This window comes from Natrix helvetica (assembly GCF_964273705.1).
Source record: "Natrix helvetica genome assembly, chromosome: 1".
Classification (NCBI taxonomy): Eukaryota; Metazoa; Chordata; class Lepidosauria; order Squamata; family Natricidae; genus Natrix; species Natrix helvetica.
Window position 1 is genome coordinate 250,490,623 of NC_138548.1, and position 20,618 is coordinate 250,511,240.

Genomic DNA, 20,618 nt, shown 5'->3' on the forward strand with positions numbered 1-20,618 from the left:
TATCCTTGAGGAAAGAAGTTCAACGAAAATTTAAGGACTTTAAAATTTTTTTTTAAAAAAAATAATAAGCAAAAAGGTGAGTAGAATGTTGATTCTGGAAAGTTATAAATGAATTAAGGGGCCAGATGGACTTGAAATACAAGAATATTTCCTGTTTAAAATTTTACAAAAAATTTATGAAGATTTTGAAACTAACTATAAGAAATCTTCCCACAGGAAAGTGTTGATTAGAGGGGCAAAAGATGATAAAACAGGAATCCTGCCATTAAATGTAACTGCATGCTAAATACTACCTTCAGTCCACACAAGCTATTGAGTTGAGAGACTGCCTATCTTTGATTCCGAATGGCATCATGCTTGCACAGACAGAGCTGGTCTCCAGCTTGGGGTCTTCCTGGATTTTGTTTCAATTCCAGGTGTAGGGTATGACTTTAAGGGCCTTTGCATACATGCATTTTCATGTGGCCACTCATGCGATTCACTTCATGGTGAATTATTACAATGAACTCTACGATGTGTTATACAGTATATATTCTAATTTTTGATGCCTAAATATCCTCTTAAGCAGGGAAATACCGTTCAACTTAAAATCTGAAGCATGGTAGGAAAAGAAGTATTGAACTTGCTCTGTACTTTGCAAACAAAAGTAGCTTCAAGAATACATGCACTTCATGAACTTCCTAAAAATAATTATTTTACAGTTAACCTGCATTATCTTCTCACTATTCACTCAGATTATCAAGGAATACTCTATGTTCCTGAAGCAGGGAAAACAATGTTCAATGCCAATCAAATATAAAAAATCTCTGACATTCTAAAGAAATACTGCTAGAGGTTCTCCCCTCCACTCTGCCCACCAGAAACCTCCACGTGTCTTTATTATCAATCAAATTGATGTTTATTTAATGCTGGAAAGCCCTAAGGGAGGACCCTGACATTTTCTAGTCATATCCTCAAGGCCTTTCAGCTCAACATGCTTAACATTCTGCAAGGATATCCATCATGCTCCACAAATTGCAGCTTGCATGACAGTAACAGGTTCAAAGATTTCTTCCCTCTGCTCTTTGCAATCCTGCCTTGAGTCTCAAATACAAACAGTATTCAATATCCTGCATTTCTGCTAATCAAAAGCTCTACTTTGTAAAACTAATGCTTACACCCAACATATCATGGAATGTTGTTAAGAAGTTACCATATGGCTCTAAACGTAATCTCTTTGACAAGTGCCAATTTAAATATGGGCAGCAAAATCTATACAAACTAATTTGAAAGGTACCCAAAACTCTAAAAGAATTGGAATTTAACACATTTGATTGATTTTATTTTGTTTTCATCAACTATTGATAAAAGCAATGTGAAATACCAATTTGGTCATAAAGTGGAGAAATTTAATTCAACTATTTTCTGTTCATATACCTATCGATTACATGCCTATTAAAAACCTGTACTATTAGAAGGACTCAAAGGCCAACTAGTATCAAAGTAATTTGTATAAAGCAAGCTAGGGAACACACAAACACACACACACAACCCCAAATGGAAAAAAGGCAAAAGTTCCCTTAATTTAGTAGTCAGAAAATATGACCATGTGCAAAATTTACAGTAAAAATATCTTTCACATAGCATATTTATATAATAATGCCAAGGTCTCACCCTCGGCCTCTATCTGGGGTCCCATAGGATTCAATACTTTCTTCTCTCCTGTTTAACATCTACATGGAGCTGCTGGTGAGTTTATCCTTTGCCATGGAGTAAGATGTCATCAGTATACTATTGATACCCAATTACAGATCTCTATCTCGGGCAAAATTAAGCAATGCCATAAACATCTTATCCTGGTGTCTGGAGGCTGTGAGGATCTGGATGGGGCAGAAGCTTCAGCTGAACTCTGCTTTGGAGTTTGGGGCCCCCTTATTCCAAGGCTATAGTATCTTTGAAGCTGGATAGGGTTGCACTGCCTCAGATAGACTCTATTCGCTATCTGGGGATCTTCTGAGACTTGTGACTTCTGCTAGATGAGCAGGTGATAGTCATGGCTAGGAAGATATGTCTTTGCACAGATTTGTGTTATGTTCCAGTTGCATTTGTTCCTGGATTGGCAGGCCCTGCTTACAATCACTGATGCCCCTGTCATTTCCAGATTGAACAGGTCTGTCCTTGAAGAATATCTGGAAGCTTCAGCTGATACAAAATGCAGTGGTATGAGTAGTTATCTACATCCTTAACATGACATGCTATACTTCTGTGTGCACTGGTTGCCAGTTTGCTTCTGGGTCCAATTCAAGGTACTGGTTTTAACCTCTAAAATCTTTCATGGCATAGGACTGGGATATTTGAGAGACCATCTTTTCCCAATCATATCAGTCTGCCCAATTAGATCTGGAAAAGGGGGCATACTGTGGATACCATCAGTGAGGGATCTACATATGATGGGTCACAGTGACATGATAGACATCTCTATTACGGTGCCCTCTTCATGGAACTTTCTTCCCCTTGAAATTAGTTTGATGCCATCTCATTCAACATTCTGAAAATATCCCAAGACTTGGTTTTATAATCAGGTCTGGGATTCCCAGGGAAATGTAGATATGCTCAGATATGCTAGGTGATTCGTCTTCCTTTGCTGAGGATCTATATATAGTTTTTATAATATTTATTTTTAATCTGGATTTTATATTTCTTGTTGTTCAACTGTTGTATGCATTTTGCGAGCTAAATGGCTACACAAATTTGACAAATAAATGAAGGGAAAGACTATTTCCCTACTCTAAAGGAGACTAGGAATTAAATTACAGACAGAAAAGAAAAAATCATTTGATTATTTTAACTTGCTAAATCATGCATGTCCCTCTTGATTAAGGCATTCTGTTGATTCCTGTAATGTTACTAAAGCAATTTAGAAATTGTAGAGATTGAGAACAGGAGACAAGCAAAGAGAATATCTATCTCTATTTTTTTCTCCTTTGTTAATCAGTTGTTGTAATCTTCCATTATTGATTTATTTTTAAACTCCAGAATGCTGCCCCTACCTTGTCAAGGAAGGTGGGGCGGTCCATGGAAGACTCTTTGGAGATCGGTGGTGGGCGGCAGCCAAGGGATTTGGTGACCATTCCATTGTAGTCAGCTACTCCCATTCCACGCTTGTCCATTTCCACCTTCTTTTCCAGCAGAGCACCTGTAAATGGTAAAGCAAATATGAAAATGTGATGAGAAAATTAGGAATCTTTATCCAAGTCAAGATGAAGTTACATTTATATTGCTTTCACTACTTTTCTTAGTATCAATACATTTTAAAACTTGAAATTTAAAATAAACATGCTCTTCTAAAACATTGAATTAGTACAGATTTAAGCCTACACAATTCTTATTGTATTTTTGGAGTATAAGACGCACCTTTCCCCCGCCCAAAAGAAGGTGAAAATCTGGATGCATTTTATACACTGAATACAGCATTTTTGGCCTACCGAAACCCTGTCCCCTTTGCAAAAATGGATGTGCAGATGGTTTGGGAGGCTTGCAAAGTGCTCCTGAGGGCTGGGGAGGGCTGTTTTTTCCCACCTCCCAGCCGCCAAGAGCACTCTAACAGCCTCCATAGCTCTGCACGCCCCTTTTGTTTGAAAAAAAAAGCAGCCTGTTTTTGTGAAAAATGGACTGCTTTTTGCTCATTTTTGCTCTGCTCCAGCCCCCAGGAGCACTCTATAAGCCTCCCAAAGCTCTGCATGTCCCCCCTTTTTTTTGCAAAAAAAACAAGGTGTGCAGAAGGTTTGGGAGGCCTGCAGAGTGCAAAAACTTTTTTTAAAAATTTACACCTTCAAAATCATGGTATGTCTTATACTCCAGTGTGTCTTATAGTCCAAAAAATACGGTACATAAAATGGTTTTAAAATAATGCAATTTATTTCACTGAAACAGAACAATCCTCACTCATATCTACAGGTGTATCATTTACAAAAGTACTTACTCATGGCCTGATCTAGATTCATACTGTTACTCTTTAAGGCCTCTTCTGCTGGCTCTCTCTGCAAAAATAAGAAAATGTGTTAGTCGCTAACTACAAAAAACAGAGTTTATAACTTTTTATGAGAACATTCTACAAGCACCTCAAGTATACTCTCCTTCTTATGTTAAGAGGTGATAATAATTGACATTTCAACAGCTAATATTCAGACATTTGCAACTAAAGTGGGGGAGGGAGTGTGCCCTGTGGTCAAATAGCAAGTTAATGTGTTGAAACAGCAAACAAAGCTTTTCATAGCAAAGAGATACATACAACTGATCACCTGCCAAGACCTGCAGATCAAGAAAAGTCTGTGTGTGTGACTTTTGGTGAACTGATGGTGACTTTTGGCAACTGGAAAAAAACTGGCAAACTTAAAATATCAATTTTAGGTTCAACCATTTGGAATAGGAAATAGCCATGGTACCAGCTTTCAAATCTACTATGAAAAATATAAGTCCCCCAATCCAGTTTCCTAGCCTGCTCCCAAACTGGAAATAAGCAATATAACTGCCAGTTGTTTGTTTGGCAATCTTAGCCCATAACCCATGTCATGGATTCCATGTAATACAAAGAATCTCAAATACCTCTGAAATGGCCAAGGCATCTAACCCAGGGGTATCAAATTCAAGATACCCCTGGCCCACGGGGTGCTTAGATCTGGCCCGCGGGGCCACTCTAGAAACAGGAAAGGATTGGCCTGTGATGCCTCTGCCAGCAAAAATGGAGCTTGGGTGGACTGCACGTGGCCCTCCCAAGCTCCGTTTTCACTGGCAGAGGGTTGCAGAAGGCTATTGCAGCTGCAAACAGAGCTTGTGAGCCGGTTTTTGCTGGCAGAGTGCTTGGGCCACCTCAGGTGCCCCTGATACAAGTGACTTTGAGCTGACCACGTCCACCCTGGTCACACCCATCCGGGTCCCTTGAGGTCAAACACAATCCTGATGCGGCCCCTAATGAAATTGAGTTTGACACCCATGATCTAGCCTATTCTGAACCATCAAAAAATGCTTAAGTTGAAAACTGTTGTGAACTAGAAAAATTCAACTTGGAATTGGGAAAAATCCTTAAGATGATGATTGTACAATTACTGATTTAAAGTCATTATCCTGGATGTTGCCCATACTTTCCAATAATATTTTACACCCATTTTTAAAATAGTAATTTTCCAAAGAGTTAAATATTCTTAAGTGTCATTATCAAAAACTAATCTATGCCCAAATATGGCCCCCCAAATTTTCACAGCCTGGGAACAATTGTACTTTCTAATACATGTTGTTCTAAGAACTTGTCATGACCACAAGGGGAATAAATAATAAAATCCCAACATAACCCATAGAGGATGATATTTCACTAAATTTTAATTTGCAATGCTAATAAAATATAAACCAAATGATAGTTTTCAAATCAGATAAATTAAAGCCACCATCCTCAAATGATAATTTCAATTTAGCTAATGGAAACCTTGGTGGACTACTACTGCAAATAAATTAAGTAGCCTGTCAATCTGAAGAAAATGTTTATTTGGTATTCATATTATAATACCTCTAAGGACATAAATAAAGTGAAGAATATTAATTTTAATAATATTCATTTTACCCCATAAACATAATGAGATTTTAGTTTCTTTATTTATATCCCATTCATTTTATTAAATAAAAAATTCAAAGTACTTATTTCCACATCAAATATTAGAAATATTTTGAGAAATGTAAAATCCAAGATACTTAATATGTAGAAATGACAAAACCAACACTCTATATAACTCTGTGATGTTAGAGCCTAAGGGAAGTAAGCAAGTTTTATCTTAGTTAATCTTATAGACACAGTACTCTCTGAAATACTGAAGATTTTATAAAATTCAGCAAAAACATGAAATACTTCTCCAAATCTACAAAATACCATCAGCAAATTAAATTATTTGTACACACCCTGCAAACAGTGCCTTTAACATCCAAAAGATAGCCTTACAATATCAGGTAAAAGCAACAATCAAATTAAATAGCAAGGGCGAAAGGGGGTAGTCAGAAATCATTTGATTTATTATTACTTTAGTGCAGATAATGAACTGTAATCCAATGAACAAAATTCCTTGGAAGAGCATATCTAATAATCATTTGTTTTTAAAAATATAGTCCATTCTATAGAGGAGAATATTTGTAGCTCAGGGTTGAAATGAAGGGTTGGGGTTTTTTTGATACTCTTTGATCTGGGTTCTTCTCTTGCAGTCCATTTTATCTTAGGTACATCCAATAAATCAATGAAAAAAACATTTTTTTTTACTAAACTATTACATTTTCAACGAACTGTGATTGTACATGGCCGGAAAATTTGCAAATGCACTGTACCATTCCATTGAAAAACCACCTAGGCCAGGAGCTTTACGGTTTTGAAACAATTGTATAGAAATATGTAATAGAGGCAGAGGTGATTTCAGAAGATAAATCCAGAACATAACTTTATCAAAAATCAAGAATATTTAAAGTAGGCACTGCTGGGATATTTCAAACACGGACCAAAGAACTAGAAAGAGCCAAAATGGCCTTCATATTTTTATAAATATTAAAATGGTAACAGATTCGGAAATAAATCTGATTCATAAAAATAATTATATTTACAGTAAATGGGAACATCCCAAAGAATATACTGAAAAAACATCAGACTTTTTTGTTGAAGATGTAATGTAAAAAAAAATTTCAAGAGTTCATTGAACATATGATACTTTTCTGAAATAGTATTTTAATGCACATAAGTAGATTTATGGGGAAACCTTTAAATGTTAAAGAAGTTAATGTGATGTTGAATTATTCATCAAAGCTTTGGAATCAGGAATTATGACTGTACAGTGCATGTGAGATGTCTAAGAATAATAATGAGAAATTGGAAAAGTGACATTATTCTAGATATTAGATTAGCTTTTAGAAATGTACAGTTTGTCCGTTCTGGAAAAGGTAATATTTTCTACCTAAGGATGAAGCAATATGTTCTTCTTTGGCACAGATTTTATATTTTAAATAATATTTTGTATCTGATTGTACTATAGCATTATATAATATTATATAATATTTCCAGTAAACTAGTGACTATAAATTTGATATATAGATTTTTTTCATTTGTTTGTTTGCTTTTTAACTTTAGGGATAGTTTGTTCTCATACCATAAGCTTCATACCATACCCTAGCACAGTGTTGAACCTTTTTGGCACTGAGTGCTGAAACGGGAGCGCACGTGCCAGAAACCAAAAGAGCAGCTGGCCGGTGCACATGCGTATGCCGGGAAGATGATTTTCTGGTTTCTGGAGCATGCATGCGCACCAGCCATCTGGTCTTCACACGTGCATGCATGCCAAAAACCAGAAGAGCAGCTGCTTGGTGCACATGCGCATGATGGAAACCGGAAGATCATCTTTCTAGCGTGTGCATGTGCACCGGGCGACTACTGCTCTTCTGGTTTCTGGCACTCCCACGTGCATGAAGACCAGCTGGCTGGCGCACCTGAACCCGAAAGAGCAGCGGGCGACAGCTCGTGTGCCCAGAGAGATGGCTCTGTGTGTCAGTTCCGGCACAGGTGCCATAGGTTCGCCATCATGGCCCTAGCATAATTCACTTCAAATAATCTGCAGAACAATCAAATGATAGGATTTACAGTGTTTTCTCCATACACCCATTCTACTGGTGTTTTGATTTTTTTCTCCTAATTATCTCTCATTCACTTCTTTTTTCATCCAGGCTTTTGGCAAGGGAGAGTGAGACTGATCCCTTTATCATTCTTGCCAACTTTTATCTTTTATTGATTTTGTTGTGAATCAATCAGAGTCACTGAGAATTGGGCATACAAATTTAATAAATTCTGGACCATTACACAGTCAGCCAGATGTTTATAGAGAAGAGGTTGGCATTTTAAATCCACTGATCGAATCTTTCCCAAAGACAGGATAGGGAGATGTTGTTTGATAGTGTTAAAGGTATTGTCACGGGATGTAAGCTGTTCCAAGCAAAACTGTTTTCTGCAATTGATTGATAGTGATTTTGTCAATGCTGATGTTTTAGGATTGCACCCAATCCCTTCTTCTTCTTTCGCAAATTTGCGGTAGAATACTTTGTTACTTTGAGCAAGATTTTTAAACTTAATTTCAACTTACTCAACTTGCTAATGCAACCAGCCCCCCAGGTTAAGAATGAATTTAATTCCTAACTCTGTCATTCACTTGAATTTGTATGTAAGTCAAAATTCTTACTTACAAATGGGTTGCCATTTGGGGTACCATTACTAAAAATGGTGGATGGCATTCACTTTCCTCAAGTCAATGAATGGCTGAAGTTCCACAATGTTTTAAAGAACTACTGAAAACAGGCTGTATATTAAAAACACACCGCTTCAATAGATCATAAAAACATTGTAAAGATTCAGCGGTTCGTTGGCTTGAGAAAGGACAATGCATCTGCTAGTTTTAGTAATAGGCAGCTCATTCATAAGTATGGGCTGCCCATTAAGTCAGATGCTCTTAACCCAGGGACTGTCTGTACAAAATGAAACAAAATATATTAACATTGGACATATTGAAGGATATTTTCGAACAATGGAACCAGAAGCTAATTTTAACTGCGTCTGAGAGGACAAGGATTATCTGACTTGATTGTGATTACTTTGAAAGTGGATTTAAAAATGACAGACTGGAAGAATGACATGGAAAAAAATGTTACACAGGACAAAAGAAGCTGCAAAACTAATAAATCTTTTGTTTTGTAACAAGTTACTAATTACATTAAGACTTCCTCAGGCAATTTGCAACTGATATCAAAAATATATCCTCAGGAGTCTTTAATCTGATTTTTAAAAAATCTTTTGAAAGTAAAATAGAATTCTCAGATATTGATAAGATTTAATTTTGTAAAAGGAAACTGATTCTTAACAAGTTTCCATCTTCTACATGCTAAACAACTTTACCTTTAACCAGCTTTCGGCCAATTATTTTAGACTGAAAAGGGCCTCTAATCCCAGACATCTACAAGATTAATTGCTTTCATAAATATGACAAAAGGAGCACTGTGACCCAAGGTCAGTCTCCTTCAATATGTACAACAGTGCTTCATTTGGAGAAAATGGACGGAGCTGGTTTCATATTGGTTTCAACTTTTGAAGTTATCCCCTTTCCGTCCCCCACTCCATGCTATTGCCTCTAATCTGCTAGTTATGCTCTGCATCTTATTTTAAATTTATCAGCTATTTTTTTGTCAACTCACCTAGAATCTGATCTTAATGACATGCTTGGAAGAGAATCAATTTCACATTTAGAATATGTTGAAATTGGAATATAACTTACTGGGAAGCCCATATCTGTAAGCTGTTTTATCAGACGATTCATGATCCAGGCCTCATCTTGCTTACTAGATGTCTTCATGCCCTACGAAAATGAAAAGAAATAAGATAACCAAATTCTAAATGTAGGTACTCAGAAAAAGCCTATTGCATTTAATGAACTTTACTCTAGCACTGTTCTACCTAGCTTGGAAATCTGGACAACCATGAGATGGCAGCAAAGAAAATACTGAGCTTTTTGAAACCTAATGGTAACCCTGTCTCATTTCCTACTAAGTAGATACAGGATTGCAGCCTATATACATTATAACCCTTAAATTATTAGTAGGGCACAGATGTATATAGTTACTGTAGTATAATATTTTGAATATGGAGCATTTTGGACATGGTAGTAAATAGAAACTGCAGTGACTTTTGGGTCTACCACCATGTTCCACTCTTTTGCTCCTATGGATCAGGGGGGAAAGATTAAAGTAGATGTTTTTTAAATTAATCTGAACAATTTATCATGTGAAATTAACATGTTATTTTGCTTTATTCAGTATAAGCCACCAAGAGTTGATAGATTACGTTGGGGCATAAACCCATATTTGGGTTTATACATTTATAAATGTAAATACATAGATTATGATTGATTAAATAAATTACAGCCCTTCGAAAAATAATCTTAGTAAGTCTATCAGTGCCCTACATTGCTTCACAAGGTCAAGGTTCCAGTGGACACCTAAATTATGTTTGTATATATGTTAATTCAAGAATAAGAATACTAAATTATAAATTAGTAATATTTCTGGAATAATCTTCCCATAGGTTTAACTGAATAATTCATATTTTATTAAGTTTATGGGCCATGCCAGTCGCAAACAATTTTCTCCATATATCAAGTTGCAATAAAATAGTGAGACTTCCTTAAGTGCTAAATGATAATTTCAATATTTATGTTCATCCAAATGGGCAAACTAAACTCATAACTGATATGACCCACAGTAATCACAAATATTCTTTTTAAAGATACAAAGCAAAGTGTTTCCACCAAGATTCTGGCTATTATCTGTAAAGCCTCTAATAAGATTAGATCCTTGCTAGACTTGGGGTCTTTCTGCTCCAGGTAGAATCTGTCCATCAAAAAGGCAGGGGTCAAAAGGGCATGCTGTAGATCCTCCTCTCTTAAGGTGTGAGTGAGGTTTGGGACTCTGACCTTTTCAGCTCAACTACCTTCACTTTGGAACTCTTGTCTGCTGAGATGTGACTATAAGGCAACTATTTTGTAGTCTAATTCTTTTGTATTGATGTGATTGTTGTAAAATGGTTTTAATAAAAGTTTATGGTTCTACAAAATACATGCTACTTAGAATTAGTTTTGTTAAGCATATCTGCTTTGGAGTACCAAGCTCATACAACAATAACAATAGCATCAACAAAACATGGAAATAATGGCTATTACTCTTCCATAGAATAATAAAATACGTTGGTCTGTATAATAATAATTGTTTTGAGTTATTCAATAAAGAAAGCAGTATCATTGCTTGAACCATTTGACTATGAAATTGTTGATACTTGTAACCCAGCTGTTTCAGTCCTACCTTCTGAAGTCCTTTCTTTGGGGCATTCCCCCAGGAGCTACAAGAGGAATTGCTCTCTTGCGAAGCAGTATTATTCCACATATCTCCTTCTTCATCTTCCCACTGACTTGTACTGAGATTTACTTCATCTCCACCACTGCCCCAGCCTTCTTGCATAGAAGATTTAGAAGCTAAGGGGGGGAAAAGTGGAAGATTTAAGCAAGTTTTCCTAGTCTCTTTAAATCTTGCCATCTGTAATCATAGCAACACCATATATTTATTTCACTGGTATAAAATTGGAGAGCTTACAGATGAATAAAAAAAAGGACAGCAATTCTAGCTGCTGACACACCTTTCATCTTACACAACATAAAATAATACCTATTTAAATGGAAAAAGAACATAAAAGCAGGAGTATTTTTTCTTCCACCTTAGCCAAGCCAAACAATGAACTACCGATTTTACCTGGTTTGCACAGTGCTGGGGCAGCAGCTGGTGCGCTCACTCTTCCATATGTCCCTGCTGACTCAGCAGAGTTATCTCCCCACCCTGTACCACTGCTAGGGGGCTTCCCCCAGGCTGAAGTGCCATTATCAACTGCAGCAGAAGGGGAGGAAGGTTCTCCCCATGAAACTTCAGGCTTTGCATGGACAGCAGGCATCTCTCCCCAACCTGCTGAAATCAGAAATTGAAAGGCAATGTTGAAAGCAAAACATAGAATTAATTGTTAATATGACATTTTTAATCATTTTACTTAAAAATTATAGACAATTTGAAGCAAGCTCACATAAAGTTTAGTCAACTAAACAAGATTTTCTTTTCTTTTCTTAAAGGAAGGTTCAAGAATCACTGCACTACAGTAAGAATGCTTTGCTAAATCTTTTCCCATTCAAATCTTTTCACAATTTACTGTTATAAAAATATAACTTTTATTGACTTACAACTAAGTTATAAAAATATTACACTTCCATAATAAGCAAAAGCACCTACTCATTCATTTGGATGACTGAAATCACAAGAATTTTCCAATTCATTCAAAGCAAAACTCTGAAATTCACCCTGAGAACAACAGTGTTGGCTTCATTCATAACTTTTAAAAGTGCTTTTAAAATACACTTTTATCTCTGATTTTTAATTAAAATGTTTTTTAATGCTATGTGTTATTCTAACACACACTCTCCTCCTCCTATTTTCAACACAGCAACAACCCTTTTTTATATATCATGAAGCAATAATTTTAAACCCATAAACTGACTATTTTGAATAATCCAGTTTGATAGCAGTTATTGTGTGTTAAGGAAGGATGTTCAATTGTATTACTATTTTGGTAGAGTAATCAAGCATCTTGTAGTCAAATATATACAAAGGCAAGTTATTTCTGGGCCATCTACAGAATGACATCTCTTCAGTGGTGTACATCTCAAAACTAGGGTAGTGGAAGGAGTTTCTTCAAGACCTTTGCCCAAATCCCTGTTTATCCATTAGTTAGAAATATTTGGACAAGTCCATATCCAAGAACAAAGGAATGACTTTAGAAGATTATCACAAGGATAATAGGATCTACCTAGCATTTTGTACATTAAAACTGGTGTGGAATGCTAAAACAATCACCAGAAACTGGTTGACTTTCTTTTCAAACAAAAGCGCCACGTTGCATAACGTCGCTTTTTTAAAAAAATGGTACTAAAGTAAAAAGGTTTTGAAAAATTGGGGAAAGACATGAAAAGCAATAGAATAAGGAATAACGGGCTTATGGAAAAACTGCAGAAAATAACTAACAAGAAAATCATAACAGAATGGATATAGATAGGAGTGTTTCATAAAGTAGGAGCTCTGAAGTAAGGAACACATGTTCATATATAGATTTGAGATTGCTTCTAACAGGACTTTATATTAAAATAGTCTTCACTAATTGATTTATTATGTAGTCATATCCTGCTATAATTACATTACCATTCAGGAAATTAAGTACAATTAAATATTATGAAGGAAGCCAGTAGATAGTAAATACTATGTAAATAGAGAAACTTCAAGGAAATAAAATAGTACAAGTCTGATAAAATAAATCATAATTCACAGGTTATTTTGCCAAATATGGAGGCATAAAGTGAACTTCCACTATACAGAAGGAAAAAAAATATGAAGTTATAAGCTACAGATTGAATGGATTCTTCTCCAAACAGCATAGCCTAAGTTTGTAGGGGATTTTTTTTTAAATATTCCCTTTAAGTACAGCTGCTGGGAAGATATTGAAATATTCCAATATGTATTCTTTTAAAAGCTTTCAGCTTCTCTATTGAATCAGGATCAATACTATAATAACACTAGAACATCTACTCTGTAAAAGAAAAAGAACAGTTTCCCATAGTTCTCTTTAAATTCAGTAATTATTTAAAAACAATCAATCTGTAAGATATAAATTATTGTTAAATACATTGTGTACTGAGCCACATATTGTGTAAATTATTACTCACAACAAGGGAGTTCATGCCATGCCAAATTAATTATAATTATTTGATAACAATAACATCCCTTAAGACACGCATAGTTTGTAAAGTGCTCCAGAGTTGAAACTGAATCCCCAAAAAGTTGCAAAGTCACAATGATGGTTAGTATGAAAAATCTTAAATAATAAGATGGGTGTTGCTGATATTTAAATCCTGGGGAAAAATCCAAGTTCTACTAATGCTTTAAGAATAGCTATGGATATTTGCACTATTTACATATGTATACAAACCACTACAACCAAGCAAAGCAAGACATTAGTAAAATTATTCTAAACCAAAAAATTAGGCATTCAGGTATTTTCATTGACTCAACATGGAAAATGACAACCTGACTGAAGAAGGCAAATTACGAGATATTGGAAAGATTACATATAGAAATTATTCAGATAAAATAATTCAAAGCTGATTTATTTTATCTGGAAAATTTTTGAATGTAATTTTTCAAACTAAAGTGATTCATATAGGAAAGCATTCTTGCTGGTCCAAATAAGAACCATTCCAGAACAATTATTTGAACTTCCTTAAAATCTTCAGGTTGACTTAACTGTGAAAAGCTATCCACTCTTGACAGTTTGATGATATCTGTTCACTGTTTTTAAAAAGATTATTAATAATTTATTAATGGAGACTAGTTTTTTTTAATGAGCTATGTGTTCTCAAATGAACTAAAATAAGCAATACTGCATTTATACAAAGGTAACCTAAAAGGAAATGTAGCCTTACAGATAGTTGCATAACATCAGCAGAATTTAGAATACAGAATGCTCTTGGAGTCATATAACTAACATAGTTCATATTTATTTGAATATTCTAGGATTACCAGATATAAAGTAAGTAATACTTAGTATTCTTAATGCATAATATCCTATTGTGATTTAATAGTGCTACTTTTAGAATTTTTAGGAAAAACTGATCAACGACTTTCTCAAACTTGAGGAAATACCCAATCACCTTTCAAAGACATAAAATATATGTAAAAAGAATTTCAAGGATTGTCATAATTAAATCCCATCTCCATTATTATAGATTTTAGTTCTCTGTTCAAAATGATATTAAATGGTCTTCAAAACCATCCACCCAGCCTGATGCACACTATCAGAAATATGCTGTAGATAAGCATTTATCTTATAAGTTTGATTTATAACCTCTGAATAATCCTACAAAAAGGATCATCCAAGTTAGCCTTTTCAGAAGACAACTGTACAGTTGTCATATGGGACACCTTCTACATGGAGGAAGAAAACTTTTAAAATTATTATTATAAAATGTACTATTGGCCTCTGGTTAATATATTTAGTAGAACTAATCTAAAATCAAGGCCACATAATGTTATTTCATTGATATACAAACTGGAGTCTGATGATCCCCTATAATTTCAGCACTTTGTAGCACCAACTACACCATCTGAGGAACATTCATGCAAACAACTAGACTGTCAGGCCTGTAGTTATGTTTCTTTTTAGGATCTTTGGCCACACTTTTTATTAATTTCCTATGCTGTTTCGTTAGTGTAGTAGTTGGGAGGGGGGAATAGAAAGGAGTAGGATTGTGGAATGTATTGTTATCATTCTTTTATAGAAGCCGTCATCTTTTGTCTCCGCACCTCGACACCTGACCGGAAGCAGAGGGGTGTAGATGCCAGCGTGGAAGATTGGAACATGTGATGGATTGTGGGTGTGGGGATAAGATCATGAACTTTCAACTAGGTGGAATCCCAGGAAGCAAATCAGATTTGGGATTTCATAGCACAATGCCAACATGTCTGTCTTATTAAATTGGAACTTTAAGGAAAGTTTTGTCTTTGATTCTGATTTAATTCTGCATGATATTTGGGACGCTGACATTGACAATGGATTAGGGAAAGTGACAGAGTACTGCTCCTGTTCATCAAAATTGCTTTTGTTGTCATAGCAAGTAGTGCCCTCATAGGGTTCTTTAATCTAGTAGAACAAGAAGCAATGGGTGGAAACTAATCAAGGAGAGAAGCAACTTAGAACTGAGGAGAAATTTCCTGACAGTGAGAACAATTAATCAGTGGAACAGCTTGCCTCCAGAAGTTGTGAATGCCCCAACACTGGAAGTCTTTAAGAAGATGTTGGATAGCTATTTGTCTGAAACGGTATAGGGTTTCCTGCCTAGGCAGGGGGTTGGACTAGAAGACCTCCAAGGTCCCTTCCAACTCTACTATTGTATTGTATTGTATTGTATTGTAATCTCTTCAGGAGTCTTTCCTTAGACAAGAAAGGGTAAATACAGTGCCCTTAAGGTTCTGTTGCCATTTTGACATACTGGTGGCAAATACTACTTCAGGACGGTTGAACAGACAATGAAGGAAATTCTGAAAGCATTTGAAAGGCTGCTGATGCTATTATTAAAAGCTGTCTGATTCTACAATTCTTTGGAGGAATAAGAGATGATCTGCATGAAAACACCAGAGTCTTCAGCTTCAGATGTAGTTATAAAGAAAAGCCTACAGATCTGACTATGGATAGCTATGATGAGATTTTGGGGAGGGGATTGCCCATAGGGAGAAGGGTTGTAGTGCCCAGTGATTTTCATAACAGTAGATAATCGAAGAATGTTTACCACCTTGACCTCTACATCTTCTGTCTTTCATATTGCAGCTTGATTAAATATTTTGTTTCTCCATATTTTTATCAGAACCACATTTTTGCTTCCCCCTACACTTTGATGTTGTATTTTAACTATATATGTTATTTTTAATTGCCTCTGAGATACCCAATAAATGCAAATCTTTATCAATCCATGGAGGTTGCAGTAACCAAAACACATATTATATATTTTTTAAAAACCTAACTTTGTAATCGATCAGCCAAGGGAATTGGCAGAAAAGGTCCCCTTCTACTACTTTTATAGGCCTGGAAATATTGTTTGTGATAGAGGAATATTTGGATAAATGATGCAGTTACTCTTAATCTGCTCTCAACTGCCTAAGCACATATGCAGTTCATTGGTTTAATCCTTATTCCTTTGATTAAACTATTTATTTGCTTACTTAATATGGTTTATACTCACTTTTCTGCAGATATTCTATGGACACATTTCTATTTTATTCTAAACTATTAGGTATTTCAATTATTCAACAATTGTAGAAATACAAACTGGAAATTCTCCTTCTCAAGCTTGATTCTTTTATTCCAAGCAGAGTACAATACTGCAGCTGCTTATACTCCAGTTCCACTTGAGTAAGTTAATAGTTATTTAAAACCCAAAAGCAATTGGAAGAAGCAGTGGCTATCACATCTAATCAAAACATATTCCATCATTCCTAGAGATATGGCACTCATATTTATCAGAAATGGGTAATTCCTATTTATAATGGATGAAGTGGAAAACTGTTTCTTTAAATATTTGTGCTATTTCCTCTATTTCAAATGAAACACAGAAAATGGCACAAATACATTTCAACTAAAATTAAATAACAAAGAGTTTTAAGTATGAGCTGAAGTCTTGCTGTAGAGGTCTACAGTAAAAAGCTAAAACCTGGGGGGGGGGGAGAAAAAGAAAGGATTTGGAAGTTTTCAGACATTTCATTATGGTGTTATCAATGTTTTTTTGCTGCAATTGTTTATTTAATGCCAGTGCTTTCCAATATTATTATACAAAAATATCCTTATAAAAGCTAACTCCAATAACTAAACAGATTTTAAGTTAGCAATAACTGAAGAAATATCTCCTTGGCAAAAACCTTCAGATGTAGTACCTGATTACACTACCAGATGCAGTATCTGATAATGAAAATCAAAGGTTAAACAAGACACAGGTCATATGAGAAAACAGAACTAAGAAAAGAGGAGAAATATGGCACAAATTATGAAGACAGTATTTTAGAGTCAGTTATGTGAAGTGCTGATGGACTTGACATAGTTGTATGAAGTGTTAGCCAGTAATGCTGAACTGTCAATCTATGATCCCAAATACATTTAGTGTGTTTAGTGTCTCTACCCAATATGATTTCCTTTGCATCTTTTCTACTCTTAACAAGGAATTTGTAATGCTATTTTTTTTAAAAAATGACAGTGTCCCACAGTCTCATTTTGTTGGATACTGTTTCAATTTCTTTTTTACAATCCTGCTGCTCATTTAAATCTATATAATTACATTGCTTTCCTAATTCAAGTGACAATCTAAAACACACTTACCTGAAATTAAGCTTAACTGAACTTAATATTTTATTTCGGGCAGCTATGGATAGAACTGTATTGTCAGCCTTTCATACCTGCTCAAGCTTTGCACTTTGGATGGAAAATAAATCAGTTTCATGCAAGCAACATATTGGAAACTACCTCTATACCTTATACTTTCATCTTAAATATTAACACATATTTAAGGTTGAGTACATAAGTTAACAAGTATTATTACTTCATGCTAAAAAATCAAAATATGTATCCTACCTGGGCCAAGCAGCGGGGACCGGTTTGACTGGGCACTTGACTGGTGCGGTGGCTGAGGTTCAGCCATGTTTGCGTTGATAGTGGTGGTAGTGGTGGTAGCTGTGGTACTGCTCTGGATTACAGAATTGTTTCTATCCCACATATTTACAGTCTTGTTGTTATTGTAATTTGGATCACCCCAAGCTGAGGTACCATCATCTATCTCCATCTTGCGCCGAATGGAGGGTGGAGAGGGCTCTTCCCACCCAGTTGCTTCACTATTATCTTTCTGTTTGGCTGGGAGTGGTCCACCAACCCATCCTGATCCAGTCTGTTTAACAGAAGCAGCTCCTCCCCAATTACTCACATTGTTGTCCTGGGATTTAGAAGCCCAATTTTGTTGGGGACCAGATTTTAAAGATTCCCCCCAGCTTGTACCTGTATTAACTTTGCTATTTGTGCCATTTCCCCATCCACAGGTCCCAGAACGTGTAGTGTCATTCCAACCAGACCCTGATCTGTTGTCAGAATCCCATCCAGAACCATTCTTTTTCCCATCTCCCAAGTGTCCAGGGATAGATGAGGAATCAACCCAATCTCCACCACTTGAAGTCCAGCCTGGATTTGATTTCTGTCCATCTCCCCAGTTTTGAGATTTGGGTTTTTGAGGTTCCCCCCAAGTAGGCGACTTGTTCTCCTGATTTGTGGTCCCACTCCAAGTGTGGCCACTTTTGGCAGCAGCAGCATTATTGACAGCAGTTGAATTTGTTAGCTCTCCCCATCCCCCAGGGCCGTTGGGCGCTTTGTTATTGTTATCACCCCAACCTGTATTAGTTGGAACGGATGCGGGTGGAGAGCTGACCCACCCAGATACTGAAGAGGTATTTGTACTGTTCATGATGGACCCATCATTCTTGCCCCCTGCATTTGAAGGCTGAGTAGCTGCACAACCCCAGGCCTCAGTTCCATTGTCATTCTTTCGATCAGACCTTGGAGATTCTTCAAATTCCCAGGCAGTGTTTTGTTTTACAGGCGTCTGTCCCCATCCAGTGTTGGAAAGAACCCTTGGGTCAAGGTCATTCCTTGGCAGTTGAACTTGTCCTTGGTCTATTATTCCCTTATCTCTTCTTCGACACTCTCCAGGGCCTTCTCTTCCAGTACTGCCTTCATTTTGACTTCCATTACTATCATTACTTCCTTCACTACCTGTGTTGCCAGTTGCTGCAGCTTTGGCCCAAGAGTTTATTTGATCATTGCCCTGCTGCATGGCAGGATTCTGGTTGGTAACACTAGAGCTATCCCACCCTGTTGATCCTTTTCCACTGATGTCATTACTGGAATGCTGGTTTGGGGGTTTGCTCCATTCACCATTAATACCATTGCTAGTGCTGCGGTTTGAATGTCCCCAAGCACCAGAATGCATACTACCAACGCTATTGTTGCCATTGCCCCTGCCCCATGCTAAGACTCCAGGACTGGCAGGATCCCACGCACTTGTTCCATTCCCTTCCTTTTGCACAGCATTGCTGGATCCATTTTGCTTAGCAGTTAATGCTGAGTTCACAGTGTCTCCATTCCCCTGACTGAACCCAGAATTGCTGTTTCCTGTGGCAGGATTATTTGGGGATATTCCCCACACTGAACTGCCCATTCCTTCACCACTACCCCCACTGACTTGAGAAACTGATGTCCCATTAGCACCAGGAAGGCTTTGCAAATGGGGTGGGATGATGGCCCCCATGCCAACAGCCATGCCCCAGTTTGGCAGTCCATTTGTCTGCATTGCATTGATAGGGTTTGGTGAAGAGTTCATGGGGTTAGTGTTATTTGGTCCATCAGTGTTAAGGTTCTGAGGTTGTACGCTGAAAGACACATTCTGAGAAGTGGACGTTTGTGGTTCTGTGCTCTCTTGTGGCAACAAGTTTCCCCAAGCACCTAAGGTGCCTGCTGGGTTCCCATTCTGGTTGCCCATGTTCTGACCTATGGCACTGACTGGACTGCAAATACTGGAAGGGTTGCCTGCTCCCACAGTTCCCTCATGTCCAAGTACAGGCCAGGCAGCTGGATTGGCATTGGGGTTAAGGTTAAGATTAATGCCAGCATTTGAGTTGGAAGCACCCCAGCAATTCTGACTTCTACCGTCTCCAATCATGTTGTCCATCTTTCCATCCCCACCACTAGCAGAGCAGTGAGCTAAGCCAGAGTTAGAATTGGTGGCAACACCCCACACTCTGGTTGAGTTTCCATTACCATTTGCTCCCCCAGCTCCAAGGGCACTCTGGTTAGAAGTGCTTTGGATGAGTGCTCCATTGGTGCCATTATTGCCATTGGGTTTCTTTGTATGTCCAGTGAAGTTGCCTTGGGCACTCCCTGTAGCCATGCTACTATTCTCAGAGCCACAGTTGGAGGCAGAGTCAGTGTCTGTAGTACATTCTGAGGCAGACTCAGTCTCAGTTCCTGTAATGGAAGGCCACGCTTCCTTGTCAGTCCTGTCTATTATCACTTTATCCCAGCCGCAACTGGCTTCACTTCGGAAAGTGGGCTGCTGTCCCCAGTGAGTATTCTCATAGTTGTCTCCCAATCCACTGTGGCCAAGGTCTGTAAAATCAAATATTACGCAAATTAATCACCTGACAATGACAATATATAAGTATGGCTTATTACAATATTTTTCAAACACATTTCCAATTCCAAACATCACATCTGAAAAAAAAAACAAAGCCTATGTGATGGCATAAAAGATTTGCATTAGTAAGGTGAAATATAGATTTTTCTATATATTAAAATATAGTCTTCCATGGTACAACAATGCACTAAAAATTCCAAGATAGGATAAAATAAC

At 36.8% G+C, this 20,618-nt stretch overlaps 1 protein-coding gene across 5 annotated transcripts in view; it reads right to left on the reverse strand.

Annotated features, from left to right (window-relative positions):
* The window catches only part of TNRC6C (trinucleotide repeat containing adaptor 6C), a 153,732-nt gene that overhangs the window by 42,807 nt on the left and 90,307 nt on the right, over nt 1-20,618 (reverse strand). For 4 of the 5 annotated variants that reach the window (XM_081936111.1, XM_081936108.1, XM_081936110.1 and 1 more), the window contains 6 exons: nt 17,798-20,374; nt 11,341-11,550; nt 10,897-11,066; nt 9,318-9,398; nt 3,962-4,019; nt 3,030-3,175 (listed from right to left, as the gene is read on the reverse strand). In XM_081936111.1, the coding sequence (XP_081792237.1) occupies nt 3,030-3,175; nt 3,962-4,019; nt 9,318-9,398; nt 10,897-11,066; nt 11,341-11,550; nt 17,798-20,374 (3,242 nt within the window). The remainder of the gene's footprint in view (nt 1-3,029; nt 3,176-3,961; nt 4,020-9,317; nt 9,399-10,896; nt 11,067-11,340; nt 11,551-17,797; nt 20,375-20,618) is intronic. The other variant, XM_081936109.1, reaches the window with a different exon arrangement.